General features: G+C 38.4%; 1 protein-coding gene across 1 annotated transcript in view; it reads left to right on the plus strand.

Annotated features, from left to right (window-relative positions):
- Positions 1–501: 501 nt before the first annotated feature.
- The window catches only part of kcng1 (potassium voltage-gated channel, subfamily G, member 1), a 30,645-nt gene continuing 17,188 nt past the window's right edge, over positions 502–13,958 (plus strand). The window contains exons 1-2 of the mRNA XM_075475314.1: positions 502–676; positions 9,637–10,473. Of these exons, the coding sequence (XP_075331429.1) occupies positions 9,691–10,473 (783 nt within the window). The 5' untranslated portion in view covers positions 502–676; positions 9,637–9,690. The remainder of the gene's footprint in view (positions 677–9,636; positions 10,474–13,958) is intronic.

The raw sequence follows: 13,958 nt of genomic DNA on the forward strand, positions 1-13,958 counted from the left end.
GATAAACAAAAGAGATGATTGTTATAAACATAACAAAAGCATTTGTAACATTTGTACTTGTGGTGAAAAACATTCTCTGCATGAGCCATGCCTTCCTCCTCATCATCATACCTCTTGATAGCATTTCCCACCACTTGTCTAAATTTGGACACCCTGGTGAGTCTCAGCCAGCCCACAGTGGCCCTTTCCTCCCATCCACTCCTCCCTCCCCCTCAGCCGAGTAACCCTCTGGACAAATATAAATCTTCATCTGAATCTACAATTAAAAGACAGTGATTATTCTCATTTTAAAGGTGAAGAGAAAGTGCTGCTCTCTCGATGGTGGTTGCCATGGATTTCTCTCAAAAGCTTTTGCTAAATGGCACATCCCCCTTCTGATGTCAGTGCTCGAGGAAGGGTAAAGGGAGTGGAGGAAGGAGTTCAGAGAAAGAGCGAGAGATGAGGGAAAAAGGGAAGAGGAGGAGGGAACAAGGGAGTCAGCCTGTTGCTCATGCTCATCAAAAAGCCTCTTCATACTCCACAAGCCTGGTGCCTGTTCATGGATGGAGCAGAGTAAAAACAGCAGAGCAGCAGGAGCTGAAAACAAATTTAGCATCTTCCTTAATCTGCATTTTTCTTGTTTTCTTCAGGCTTCTTTAGCAAACTAAGAGCTGCTGAGGAACTGATTAAAAAGGCAGTGAGTAATTTCACTTTCATTTTGATGGAAAAAAAATCCTGTTTATAAATAAACCACTGTTTTGTAGACTGAAAGCTCAGTTGCACATTAAACTTGCATGCAGCAAAGGATATCTGTTCTCCACTTGAAATTGACGATGCAGGCTTGATCTTCAGAGTACTGTTTGGATAATGTGTTTACTTGTAAATTGTTGTACGTCTCAGTTAGTGATGTTGAAAAATAACCATAATTATTTTCAAAGACAACTTTCATGTCGATTTTAGACTTAGCTGAATAAATGTTTGCTATGATTATAAGTGGTTCTATTTATCTGTATCATTGAGCCCATCTACAACGTGTCTATCACAGATGACAGTGATTTGCATACTGGGTATGCTGTATGTACACCATGGAAACAAGACAGAAGCTACATTACAGTGTGTTATGATCTGTAAATATTTGCTGATATTTCAGAGACAGATTTTAGTATGGAGAAGCGTTTCCTTGTCATTTTCTATTAATTGTACTAAAAACTTTTCCATCTGAGAGCCCCTCCAAGTCCTCAAAAGTGAATCACAGCTGATGATATGGCTCTGTGAATAAGGAAGAGATCTTTTTTAACCATAGCACGTGGTCTCACTTTTAAGATGATATGATTATGAGTTTACAATACAGATGTCAGTCTATGTCTTTGGATCAGTGATATATGATATGTAATACATCATCATCTCTCCCTCATTCAGGTAATTGTAACCATAATGAGATGAACTAATTACTTTTTCCTGTTCTAAAATAGCCTGTCTGATTCTCTTCCACGAAGAAGAGCCCACAAATGAATTATAATCTGCTATTCTCAGGTGCCTTTGTGTGTAAGGTATTAGAGGTAGATATCCTGCAGTGTTAATGGAGCAGATCAAAGAGTCACAGCCCCACAAGTAGCACCGTTTCACAAAGGAATCTTCGGTCTGGGCTCAGACATAACACAAATGCTACAGTCTAAGTAGGATCAAAATCTTTTATCTGTCTCTGCCATCGCATGTTGTTTGAATAGACTTTTCAGTGTGTAAATGTAGGAGAAAAATCTCTTTAAGTAACTATTTTTTTAAAGTCTTTTAAAATTCAGTGTAAACTGAGTTGGATTTATGCAAATTCACTTTGCTTGAACATAGAAATCACAAAAAAAAATCAGGTTTCACTTGTATAATTCTTTTGTGTTATGACACATTGTGTTTTGTGACAGGAAAGTTAAAATTTCTATAGTCAGCACCAAACCCTAAGTGTCTTTTATCCCACCTCTTCATCTCCTTCAATCTCACTTCACATCCATCAACCTAGCTCAAATTAAAGCCCTGTGGTGGTTTGTCTGGTCCATTTATTCTATCTCATCAGTGAGGGTACATTTTCACTCACTCTGCTTTAGTGTTAAGAGTTGAGTTTTACTTTTTGTTTTTGTCTTGCCAATCTTTGACCTTTGCTCATTGCCCCTGTCACCTCAGCATTGCAGGGACCTGCATGTGGCCAGTGATGCTTTGAAAGACTCCAACCAAAGCAACAGACAGGTCTTCACCTGTATGAGGAAGTAGCTGACAGCACATATACCCAGCCTCAGTGACACATTTATCAGCTGCTTGTGAGAAAGAAATTGTTTACATGGCCCTGAGCAATTAGATGGTCGTATGGTTTTTGCTTGGGCGGGAAAAGGCATCAAAAGATAAAAAGGATGCATACAGACAGTGCAGCGAACTTAATGTTATGCAATCTTTATATAATCAAGTTAGATGAGTACTCACAAATGGTGAGAGTGCAATCATCCACTCAGGCAAGAAAAATGTCCAGTTTGAACAGAACTTAATGTAGTTATACACTGAATATAAGTGATGGGTGTAAGGTGTTGGTGCATTCATGAACTGACTAAATATTGGTTGTCACAGTTTGCCAGGGATTAGATGTGGACTGCTGAGTAATATTGTGGAGCAGTAATGCAGAAATGTGAGGATTCAGAGGGCTGGTTCTGTCCCTGTCTGAGGGATAGAGTGCTTCAAAGGGAACAGAGAGAGTACAGCCCAGGAAATATACTGCAGAAAGAAAATGATAAAGGAGGAATGCTTCTCATATGCTTTTAATTGAGACATTCAATTGAAAAAGGGACATAAAAACACTTAAATGACATTTCAAAAGGTTTCTGTCGTCTTAGTTTTTAAAATACCAAGTAGGGTATTAATCAAATGACTAACAGAATGACAAATAAAACAACGTATTAGTGTCAACAAAGCTCACCGTTGTAATGAATTATCTCAATAACATACTTCTCTGTACTTTAGAAGCAGCACACTGTAATGGACTGCAGATTTGTGGAGACAATTATTGCCCTTGACCCATCTCTCCTTCCGGGGTTTTCAGTAGGCTATATATTATTCCCACCCACCTCCAACTTTTAAGAAACATTTTTTGGATGCTGCTGGAATTACTGTAAGAAAAGGTCTTCGAGGGTAGAATTGCTTCAGGCACGCCGAAGTGTTTAAACACATTTCACAGAGGGATCGAGGGAGACAGCTGGGTCTTTTATGGTCCATTTTTGGAAACACACGCTCTTAGTCCATTAGAGAACAGTGAGCTGTTAGTGGGGGCAGGAAGGGATTGGTCAGTTGTAAAAACCATAGGGACACTATGTCATCTAAATGATCTTTAAGACTAGGAGGACACAATAGGACCTCATCTTCAGGTGGCATCTGTCATTTTGAAGCATTTTCATGAAGAGCGTTAATTTTAAAGCACCTCATTGCTTTACCAGTAAGACAATTGGGTTGTTAGAAGGGTACATAAAAGAAAATAAGACAGCAGTCCACACCCAAAATGGCCACTGGAAACATAACACCCTTTTGTCCATGATGTCCACAAATATTGATAAAAGTCTGATGTCAGTAATTCACAGAATGAGTCAAGCTGAATTGCAACCCCCTGATTCAGAGACAGATTGGTGAAATCTGTCTTTTATTACACTTCCACAAATACCGTATGCAGATATGCAGCCACAAATGGCTATCACTAATATATGAGCTATTCATGTCAACTTGTACGATACATTACAGTACTGTATATGTTGATTTCATAATGTAGATTTTCTCATCAAAGCCATCCAAAGCAGGTCTCACACACTGCACATGTCTGTGCTGACTGATAATGTAACAACTCTCAACAATTCCCTCATCTCTTAAAACTTTATGAATTCTTTCCAACATTGCTCTGCCTCTGTCTTACAGTGGTTAACAGTATCATCGCCATCAAAATGATCCTAATCAATATTGGTTGTCTCTACAAAGACACTTGTAATTGTGGGAAATGCACAATACAGTCAGGCAACAGAGATTTGCAACCCAGTGACTAACCAGGCAATCTGGAGAACATGCCCTGTGGCTTAACTGTGATAACGCTGGCACAGAAAGAGGCCAGACCTCAGTCAATCTGTTGCGGAGAACAGCCTTTGCTGTCTTTGCAGTGTTTCATCTCTTCTTTCTGAGATAGACTTTGTCCTCCAGAGGATGCATCTGAAGCCCAATGGAGCAGAGAAGAAAGAAAAAAAGAATTTAGAAAAGAATCTCGTGTTTGCGGAGATTAATCTAGGATTAATCCAGTTAGAGAGTGGCGTAAGACTTGTGCACAACCAGATTGGTGATGCATTGTAGGTGAATCGATAACCTCTGCTGAATGGGGGAAGAGTGTGAGAATCAGCAGGAAGGAGGGATTTTACACTGGAGAATGTCTTTCCATTCTTGTGTTTTGGTTTTTGCTCAAACGTTGTTTTGATAAACAGTAAATAGAATGAATTTACAACTTTTGGTGTAAAAATCATAATTTTTTTCTTTTCTTTTCTTTAACTTCTTTGCCTTTTTTCATCAATACAATAGTGATATCAAGTGACTTTGCTATTCCACATGTGAAGCATCTAATAAAGACAAAAATAATACTTTTTCACAGATATTTGGAGAGAGGAGATATGGGTGGAAGCTGGTGCCGACTGTAAACAGCAGAAGACAAAAGCTGACAGTGCAGGTGCTTAATAACCATTCAGTTGGCACATCCCCATTTTAGAAGTCAAGGCCTCTTTTATAACACAGTACTTACAGAACAGCACTGACAGTTTAATTTCTGACAGGCTAATCTGCCTCCCCCTAAATTACTGTAATTGATGAAATTAGTTTGGACACAGGCCACAAGTTCTTCACTCCATTTGTGATGCACAGCAAACATTTTTGCCTTTTTTGTTTTACTCACTGCTCATTTGTTCTCTCTGTATCTATTTATCTCTCTGTTTCTGACTTATAAAGTTGTCGGTGCTGATCACAAAGTATTTTGGCATTCACTAGAACCTGAGAGTGTGATTGTGAGTCAGTGCACACACCTAACTGGAATTAGAATTTTTCATAGCTGCCTAATATAAATGACACGGATATAAATGTGACACGGATTTAAAAACAACACTTCCAGATTACTCAGTGGATAAATATAACCCAGTATTTGCAAAAAAAAAGAAGTTACATCAGTGAATTATCTAACAAGCAGTGTAACATCAGGCCATTATTTATTATTCCCAGGCAACTGTAGATAACAGATGCTTGTGCACACTGCAGGGGGCAAACTTGTCTTGATACCTGCTGTATCTAGATCAGTGACTATGTTTGATGATGTATTCATAGCATATTTACTGTTAAGATGTTGACATGGAGTTGTCACTTTTCCATAGTGAGAGCCAGATAATATATGTTTTCATTGGTGCTTGTTTGCTTGGCAGAACTAGGTCTCTCAAGATATCTTGTTTTTATAACATGGTTATTGTAGCCAGTAGCATTTACAATAACAATAGTATTTCAATATCAATCGAACATGTGTTAATAAATATATCTCTATCATGTTAATTTATGACATGATTTATGACTCTTTTGAGTCTCCTATGTTGTGTCCTATTTTCATTCAAAAGTGATTTGATTTAATCAGCTGAGATTAAATCAAGATAGCATTATATGTGTATTATCAACACGAGAAATCATTATTTTGTTCCTTTAAAATCATTACTTACTGTATATTGCCACAACCCCAAGTGAAACATGAGAAAAGTATAAGAACCCAATAAATTTCAGTGCAGATCCACATAGCTTTTCCTAAAACAGTGGGATATGGTTTTTAGGGCTTTCACATAAGATTCGTTGGGTTCTGCGTTTCTTTCCAAACCATTGTTGCGTGATGTGCAGCACAGATCCATTAGGTATGTGCACTCACTCTGCCCAAAAGTTTACACAAGTTCAACTTGCCCTATTGCTCGGTGACGACACATCGACACGTCACATTAGAGAGAATCTGGCAGATCTCAACAAATCACCCACCTTTGGCAATTTCCAGACATTGTATGCTCATGGTTTTCTAAAGTTGGTTCATGTCAGTCTTAATATCGCTCTCTCCAACAGTCTCTACTCAGTCTGATGTATACCTGGAAGAGATCTCTAAACATGTGCTGCTCCTGAATAGGCTTTTTCTGAGGATATGATGAACCCACACACTCCTAGGTGCTGCATGTCTCCTCCTCCTCCTCAGTATCAGTAATGCTAAGGCTTTCCACTGACAGCTTGACAAACATTCTGCATCCAAGTCTACAGCTGGACAAAATAGTTATTGGATACCTTTTCAGTCGCCTTGAGCTGGCACCAAACAAAGACCCTCGCATCTGTTTTGTCTGTCCCTTTGTCTGAGTTTATTGCTGTAAAATATCCCAGTCTATCTTCATGTCCAAGTGTCTTCCCCCAAATTCGGTCTGTGTTCATCAAAGTCAGATTTGTCAAAGTATATAGTACTTTTAATGATTAATATGTCATTTCTGGGGATCCACTTTGTCATCTTTCAGGCATTATTGGGATAAGATAATTAAAGTCTTGTGCTAATTTTGGAGCTGGAGATATCTCCTTGAAATCAAAGTGGCAGTTTGCCAGGTTTTCTCCAAATGTTTTTAAGAATTCACTTATTTACATGTTTATGTCTCTTACATGTTTTACAAGAAGAAAGAAAAGATCAGGACAATTTCATGTTTGTCAGAGGAGAGGTATGATGACTTTCCAGGGTCTTTATGTAACTGCTGGCTAAGGATAAACGTAAATATGGTAAAACAGTTATTCACGTCGGCGTTAATGACACCCGGTTACGCCAATCGGAGGTCACTAAAATTAATGTTGCATCGGTGTGTGATTTTGCCAAAACAATGTCGGACTCCATAGTTTTCTCTGGAACCCTGCCAAATCTGACCAGCGATGACATGTTTAGCCGCATGTCGTCCTATAATCGCTGGTTGTCTAGATGGTGTCCAGCAAACAACGTGGGCTACATAGATAATTGGCAATCTTTCTGGAGAAAACCTGGTCTGATGAGGAGAGACGGCATCCATCCCACTTTGGAAGGAGCAGCTCTCATTTCTAGAAATATGGATGAATTTATTTGCCACCCTAAAACATGACAACCCAGGGCTCAGACCAGGATGCAGAGTTGTAGTCTTACACACTTCTCTGCAGCTTCCCACCTGCTGCTACCCACCCAATCAATTAACACAAAAGGAGCAAATCCTCTTGTGCAAAAATAAATTATTAAAACAAAAACTTTAACTGAACAAAAACATCAAACTATTAAATGTGGTTTGATGAATATCAGATCTCTCCTTTCGAAGTCTCTGTTAGTGAATGAGTTGATTTGTGATCATCATATTGATATATTTTGTCTTACAGAAACCTGGCTGCAGCAGGAGGATCATGTCAGCATTAATGAATCAACTCCCTCGGACTGTTTAAATGTTCACGTTCCTCGAACCACAGGCAGAGGAGGAGGAGTGGCAGCTATTTTCAGATCAGGGTTACTAATCAGTCCCAGACCCAAGATTAGTTTGAGCTCTTTTGAATCTCTGATTCTCAGTTTTTCCCACGCAAAGTGGAAATCACAGAAACCTCTTGTGTTTGTTGTTGTGTATCGTCCACCTGGCCCTTATTCTGAGTTTCTGTCTGAATTCTCAGAGTTTTTATCCCAGTTAGTGCTGAGTACAGATAAAGTCATTGTAGTGGGTGACTTTAATATTCATGTAGATGTTGAAAATGACAGATTGGACTACTGTAATTCTTTATTTATGGGCTGTCCCACATATTCTCTGAAAAGCCTTCAGTTGATCCAAAATGCTGCAGCCAGAGTTTTGATGAGAACTAACAGGAGAGATCATATTTCTCCAGTTTTAGCTTCTCTTCATTGGCTCCCTGTTAAATTCAGAATAGAATTTAAGATTCTTCTCCTAACATATAAAGCTCTTAATGACCAAGCTCCATCATATCTTAAAGATCTCATTGTAAGATATTTTCCTAACAGAGCACTTCGTTCCCAAACTGCAGGTTTACTTGAGGTTCCCAGAGTTTCTAAAAGTAGAATGGGAGGCAGAGCCTTCAGTTATCAGGCCCCTCTCTTGTGGAATAAGCTGCTAGTAAATGTCCGGGAAGCAGACACCCTTTCCACTTTTAAGACCAGGCTTAAAACTTTCCTTTTTTTTATAAAGCTTATAGTTAGGGATGGCTCAGGTGATCCTGAAACATCCCATAGTTAAGCTGCTATAGGCCTAGACTGCTGGGGGGCCTCATCTGTCACACCTTTCCTCACTTTACTCTCTTTATGTATATGTGACATTATTGTGGTCATTAACTTGTGTTTCACGAGTTAATGAATAATGAATAATTATGATTACAATGAATTGAATTCCAATTGGCTTGAATTGGACTTACTATCTAAGTGCCTTGAGATGACATTTGTTCTATTTGGCGCTATATAAATAAAAATGAATTGAATTGAATTATGTTACCAGGAGGCTGCAGAGATACGTTTCCCTGATTTTATTCTCTTTTTTATACAATTTTATTTTTTACTTTTTTATTCTCGATGCTAAGCCAATCAATGTCTGCCTGTAGACCCATAATCAGTACTGGAGAGCAGTAGAAAAAAAAAAACTGTTTGTGAAAGAATAAACACTTAGTATTCATCACATGTAGCACATTGTGGCTACATCCCTAGATTTTTTCAGAAGTATCTCCACCCACCATGACCCAACAATAGAGGGCGCAGGTCCCTAGATAGGATGGCCAGCGTTTGGTCTGTATCTTAAATAGATTGGATGAAGAGGGTTCATGATCAAATCAGTCACTAGCAGCATATATGTACAGTGTTTCATACTGACAGAGGTAGGAACAAAAGGGTGTAACCATTAGCTTTTGTCATAAGCACAGATGAACACAAAGGATGCACCAAACAGCTATTTGTGCCTTTGTGAAGACATGCAGTTACCCTGTCATAATAATAAAAAATACCATTATCTGGATGATAATACTTCTACAGCACAATACTCTACATAACAGTAACTGTGGAATTTACAAAATTGGAATAGTCAAAAATACAGAAAAATAAGTAAGATGATGTTTTAAAGTGACAACAGAGCAAGACTTGACTGTTGAATCATAATGCCAGGAGACAGTTTCTTGCCTTAAAATAAGAAAATAGCACAATAATGCAAGAAAGGCCACCCAGGAAAATGGCAACATATGTGTCCTTTTTACACTGGTCATGCCAATGTACAACAACTCTGAGTCTGTAGAGGTTCACTTCATGTCAGTAAAACACTTTAGTTAATGAATGTTCAGGAAGTCAATAAGTGAAATTTCTTCTGTCTAGTTTGACTGGGTTACATATATAGATATGAAAATAGTAAGTAAGTAGTCATTAGAATTAAAAATGCAAATAGCCAAAGTGCATTCTCAAGCAACAATGAAGCTTGGTGGTGTTGCTAATTCTTTAGCAAAAAAAATGCCACTATTTATGTTTTAAGGGCATCATGTTGAATGAATGCTGCCAGTACAGTTCCAACTATTGATCCTTTGTGTCAGACATGCAATACTAACAGGTCTGTTGTCCTTCGAAAGGTGAGAACATGCTGATGGGAAGTTGAGCACAGGGATGTGAGCGGACCAGTAAAGATGACCCTGTTGGCAGGTGATGGTTCCGACTATGATTACAGTGCTCTAAGCTGTGCCTCTGATACCTCCCTCAACCCTCCTCCCCAACAAGAGGAAGAGGCTCAGAAAGGGGCCTTCTACAAGAGGGCCCAGCCTGCCCCTGAGCTCAACACCATCCCAGACAACACACCGCTGTCCAGTGCCCGTAGACTCCATGCCATCATCAATGTGGGTGGCCTGCGTTATCAGCTGCCCTGGACAACCTTAGAGGATTTCCCTTTGTCTCGTCTGGGCCAACTGCACCTCTGTAGCAGCTTTGATGAGATAATGCGCATTTGTGATGACTATGATGTAACTCACAACGAGTTCTTCTTCGACCGTAGCCCTTGTGCCTTCCGCATCATTCTGACCTTCTTGCGGGCAGGCAAGCTGCGTTGCCTCCGGGAGATGTGTGCCCTCTCCTTCAGAGAAGAGCTGCTCTACTGGGGGGTTCCTGAAGAAAGCCTGGAGTGGTGCTGTCGTCGGCGTCTGCTGCAGCGTGTTGAAGAGTTTGAAGCAATGGAGAGAGCAGAGGAAGACGAGGAATTTCTGGAAGATCTGTTGGATTCCGAGAGCAGCCACAGGCATCATGCCACTGAGTCCAAACTCAGTCAGTGTATGGGCAAGCTAAGAGACATGGTGGAGAGGCCTCAATCTGGCCTTCCTGGAAAGATCTTTGCTTGTTTGTCAGTGTTATTTGTTACCATCACTGCCATCAACCTCTCCATCAGCACCATGCCGGCAATGAGGGAAGAGGAGGAAGCGGTGAGTTGAAAATGACTTTCTTCCCAAAACAAATCCTATTTTCAGAATAGAAAAGATATTCTAAAATGGAACAAAAACCTAATTTTGTCATGTTTTAAAAATTCATTTAAACCTTTATTTAACAGATTTATAGTGTGTTCACTGTCTAACTTAATTGCATTTAGGAAAACAAAAATCTGAAATTGGATGATAGCGACTCCACTCTACACTCCACCGCACTTGAAATAAAATTCTTGCTGAATACAAGATTTTGGCTGCTTATCAGTTGGTAGTTGTTAACTGATTTTGCTCTTCATGATGCACCTATATTTTCAACAGGAGACAGATCTAGACTCCAGATAGGCCAAACGAGCACATGCACTATGTGTCAGTGAAGCCATGCTGTTGTAGGTCCTGCAGAGGTCTGACATTGTCTTGCTGAAATAACCACAGACCTCCTGGGAAAAGATGTTGCCTTGATGGTAGCATATGTCTCTCCAAAATTCCAGCCTGCCTATGTATCAGTGATGCCTTTATACATGTAACTAAATTTAATTCACTTCTATTTATATAGAGCCAAATCACAACAAATATCATCTCACAGCACTTTAGAGATACAGTCCAATTCAAGCCAATTATAATCTAATATACAAGTCACCTATGCTACGGGAACCATGCCTTTAAAGATGATTATAGTTTTGTTACACATTTTGTTGAAAACAGCTTGGATGGTAATTTTTGGCATGTTGAACCAGATGCTTTCCCAAAAGCAGAGTCACCTGACCACAGAACGTGTGTCCTGATGAGCTCATGCCAAGAGAAATCAGCAGTGTTTCTTGCCAGTGTTGATAGATGGATCCCTCTCGGCTGGACATGTCAAAAAAGAGTCAGGAAAAGTTTCTGATCTAGGCCTCTACTAACTGAGATTTTCTTAGACTCCCTATGAATATATTTTAATATTTTATTATTTACAACCATCCTTGCTTTGAAAGACTGAGGTGCTGTTTACACATACCCGGGTATTTTGATAAACGAAGACCTTTCCCTTCGTTTGTGCCTTTCGTTTATACACAAACGGAGTTTTTTCCTCCGAAAACGAGGCATAAAAAAAACTCCGGCAAAAGTGGAGATTTTTTAAAAACTCCGTTTAGCGTTTGTGTATAAACTGGTTGAAAGAGACAAAAACGGAGTTTTGGGCAATTGAGAATGAGGAGTTGTCGTCATAGTACAGAGCCCCGCCCCTATCCGCCATGTTGGCAGGATGCTAGCGTGAAAACGCCATTCTCTCCGTTCGTTTACAGTGTTCGCGTGTGTTTTTAAATCAGTAAGTTTAAACAGTCCGGAATTGCAAGAACATGCCTGGAAATCACTGCTGTGTGAAGAACTGTACAGTACCTCACATAATACGTTTGGGAAACATAGGAACAACGAAATACATTTTTTCGAAGTTCTTCCTGTCAGCGGTTCTCTATTAGGCTTCTGATTAGCTTGTGTGGAATTCTCATTGTTCTAACACTGCCACCGTCAGGTTTGGCGTAATTTAACAGCTCTTGATAGCGTTTTTATGTTGATCAATGTAGACGTGTTTTTTTTTAAAAACGGGGCTGTGTGCACCTAGTTATTTTTGCAAACGAAGGTTAGAAAATATGCGTTTATCAAAATACCCGGGTATGTGTAAACAGCACCTGAGCCTTTGATGGATGCTTCTTTTATACACAATCTTGACACCCTCATCTGTCACTAATTAATCTGCTGACTGCTATTCTCCAGAACATCCATCCATCAATTTTCTATTTGTATATTTTAGAAGTTTTTCTTTCCTTCTCTGAAATCTGTCCTAATTTTCTTGAGTGTGTTGCAAAAACCCAAAAGTGAAAGTAATTTACCTATAATGAATTAGAGATTCCATTACAGAAAACTTTCCAACTTTTTCGGATATGGTTTTTTTTAATAAAGCTTTATTCAGAAATGATTGCCAAGATGTCAGAATAGAATAAAAAATAGGCAGTGTTAATTTATTTTAAAAACTCATTTCTTATCCAAATCCGTAATTCAAGAGCGTTATTTAATGCTTCAAGATTGCAAAAACTCAAAAAACAAACAAGTAAAAAGTTAAACAGCGAAAAGGCATCGCATTTGAGAGATCATCACAAAACAGAAAAGGCAAATAAACAACTAAGAGACATTTAAAATAGTATTTAAAAAAAGGAAAATGAGGATGTAATCCAACGCAAAATACATCCCAAAATATATTTTCTGCATTCAGAACATATTGAGAGACACTACTGCATTGAAGATTTACATTTCAAGCCGTTCTTTGGCCTATTTGAATTAATCAGATTTTTTGAAAATAGACAGGATTTTGAATTGACATATCATGTTATTTTTCACAGAAAAAAAAATTATTAATGCCATGTCTCATCTGTCATGTCATTTTGGTCTTCTTCCCAATAAGAGAAGGGGGACCACACTCACAGCATGTACCAGTTGCTTCTTCCGGATTAGGGAAAATACTTGAAGACATCTCAGTATGCATCATTACCATGTCTAACTTCTATAACTAATTAGCACTCTGCGTTCTTTTATCAAATCAAAGTCAAACTAAATATTTTAGCCATACACATTTATCTGCTTGTAGAAGAGTTCAAACTAGTTTTTATGAATTAATGTTTTCCTAAATCCTTCTGATAAGCTTTTGCAACAAAAGTATCCTGCTGAGTTTAACTTTTTACAGCTCAAAAATATTTTTTTTTCAGAAGTGTGACTGAGTGTGACAGTGACTGAGTGACTGAATTTAAATGAGCTAAATTTAATTTATTTTATTTTACTTTACTTAATTTTATTTATGCAGGTAATATCCTTACATACATTCTCATTCTCAAGAGAGATCTGTTTAAAATGTACAATTTAACTATTTGATGATAAATAAACAAAATCATCAATAAAATACATACAACATTTAAATAGAAAAGACAAAGTCAAAAGAAAAACAACTTTGTAGAATAAAAAGTTCTGTACACCCTGAGCAAACAATGAAGGTAACAAAGGACTGTGACTGAAAGCTATGACTGCTCTGTCTGTGTGACATTTTAGAAGGTAAATATGTTGGAAGCAGACCAATAATGGATTTGTAATTTAAATTGTACCAATGCAAATGTCTGCACATGGATGGATAATGATGACCGGTCAACCAAAGAGTACAGAGTGCAACAGTGTGTTGGGGGTTTACAGCCTGTTATGAACCGGAAAGCTCCATGATAAACAGCATCCAACATTTGTGCAGAGGCGTTAATGCAGATAATGTCACCATAATCAATATTCAAATTCAAATTCAATTCATTTCAATTCAATAATCAATATAGGTTAAAATATGCATAAAGATGCATATTGCAAAGGTAATATTCTGGCCCACATTGTTAAGATCATAAAGAGAGTTTGTCCTAAAACTGAATTTTGCAGCACACCTTTGGTGACATTTGGATATTTAAACAAGAGATCACTAAATT

The sequence above is a fragment of the Odontesthes bonariensis genome, chromosome 10 (genome assembly GCF_027942865.1).
Source record: "Odontesthes bonariensis isolate fOdoBon6 chromosome 10, fOdoBon6.hap1, whole genome shotgun sequence".
Taxonomy (NCBI): Eukaryota; Metazoa; Chordata; class Actinopteri; order Atheriniformes; family Atherinopsidae; genus Odontesthes; species Odontesthes bonariensis.